Source organism: Terrapene carolina, unplaced genomic scaffold (genome assembly GCF_002925995.2).
Source record: "Terrapene carolina triunguis isolate 2854851 unplaced genomic scaffold, T_m_triunguis-2.0 Scaffold38229, whole genome shotgun sequence".
NCBI classification, from domain to species: domain Eukaryota; kingdom Metazoa; phylum Chordata; order Testudines; family Emydidae; genus Terrapene; species Terrapene triunguis.
The window spans coordinates 1-1058 of NW_020702580.1; the positions used below are offsets into that span (position 1 = coordinate 1).

Here is a 1058-nt window from a genome sequence, read left to right on the forward strand (position 1 = left end):
GGGGGTGATGGGGTTTGGGAGGGGCCAGGCCGAGCCGTGGCTGATGGTGGGTGATGGGGTTTTGGAGGGGCCAGGCCAAGCCGTGGCTGATGGGGGGTGATGGGGTTTTGGAGGGGCCAGGTTGGGCCATGGCTGATGGGGTTTGGGAGGGAACACAAGGACCATGGCTGCCATCCCTTTGCTCTCACCCTCTCGTCTAGTTCCCAGCGCCCCGGAGATCGACATGGCCGAGTCACTGGTGGCCGATAACTGCGTGACGCTGGTCTGGAGGATGCCCGACGAGGACAGCAAGATCGACCACTACGTCCTGGAGTACCGCAAGACCAACTTCGAGGGGCCCCCGCGGGTGAAGGAGGACCAGCCCTGGATGGTGATCGAGGGCATCAAGCAGACCGAGTACACCCTAACTGGTGAGGGGAATGGGGGCGCCTACTCACTGCAACCCCAAAGGGGGTGTTTACAGAGAATGGGATAAGAGCACTGGCTGTGGGGGGAGCTCTGGCTACTCCCATACCAGCCTGTCCCAGCAGGGGGTGCTGTAGGGAGCGGGGCAGGAGCACTGGATGTGGGGCCAGTTCCTGGCTACTCCAATCCCGGCCTCACCCAGCAGGAGGCGCTGTAGGGAGGGGGGCAGGAGCAGGGGCACCGGCTGGGGGGAGATCCCAGCGACTCCGGTTCTAGCCTGTCCTAGTAGGAAGTGCTGGAGGGTGCCGGGCGGAGGGCTGGCTGTGGGGGGCCCTGCTGAGCGCTGGCATGGGCCCCCTGCTCCCGTCTAACCCTGGCGACTCCCCTCAGGCCTCAAGTTCGACATGAAGTACATGAATTTCCGCGTCAAGGCCTGTAACAAGGCTGTGGCGGGCGAGTTCTCCGAGCCGGTCACCTTGGAAACCAGAGGTGCGTTGTGGGGGGAAGGCAGGGGCACGGAATTAGGGGGTACAGCCTGCATCAGTGACACCCCCTGCCACTCCCATCCCACTCTCCTGGGCGGAGGCGGACCCCACTGGACACCCGCCAACACCCCCACACCTGCCTGCGAGTGACACCCATGTGGCTGGGGG

General features: G+C 64.7%; 1 protein-coding gene across 1 annotated transcript; it reads left to right on the top strand.

Annotated features, from left to right (window-relative positions):
* Nucleotides 1-163: 163 nt before the first annotated feature.
* On the top strand, nt 164-894 carry LOC113405462 (fibronectin type III and SPRY domain-containing protein 1-like; the record flags this gene model as incomplete). The annotated part of the gene is made up of 2 exons (XM_026646679.2): nt 164-410; nt 796-894. Coding segments are annotated over exons 1-2 (346 nt in total), but the record flags the coding sequence as incomplete, so codon positions are not given.
* Between the last annotated feature and the right edge of the window lie 164 nt (nt 895-1058).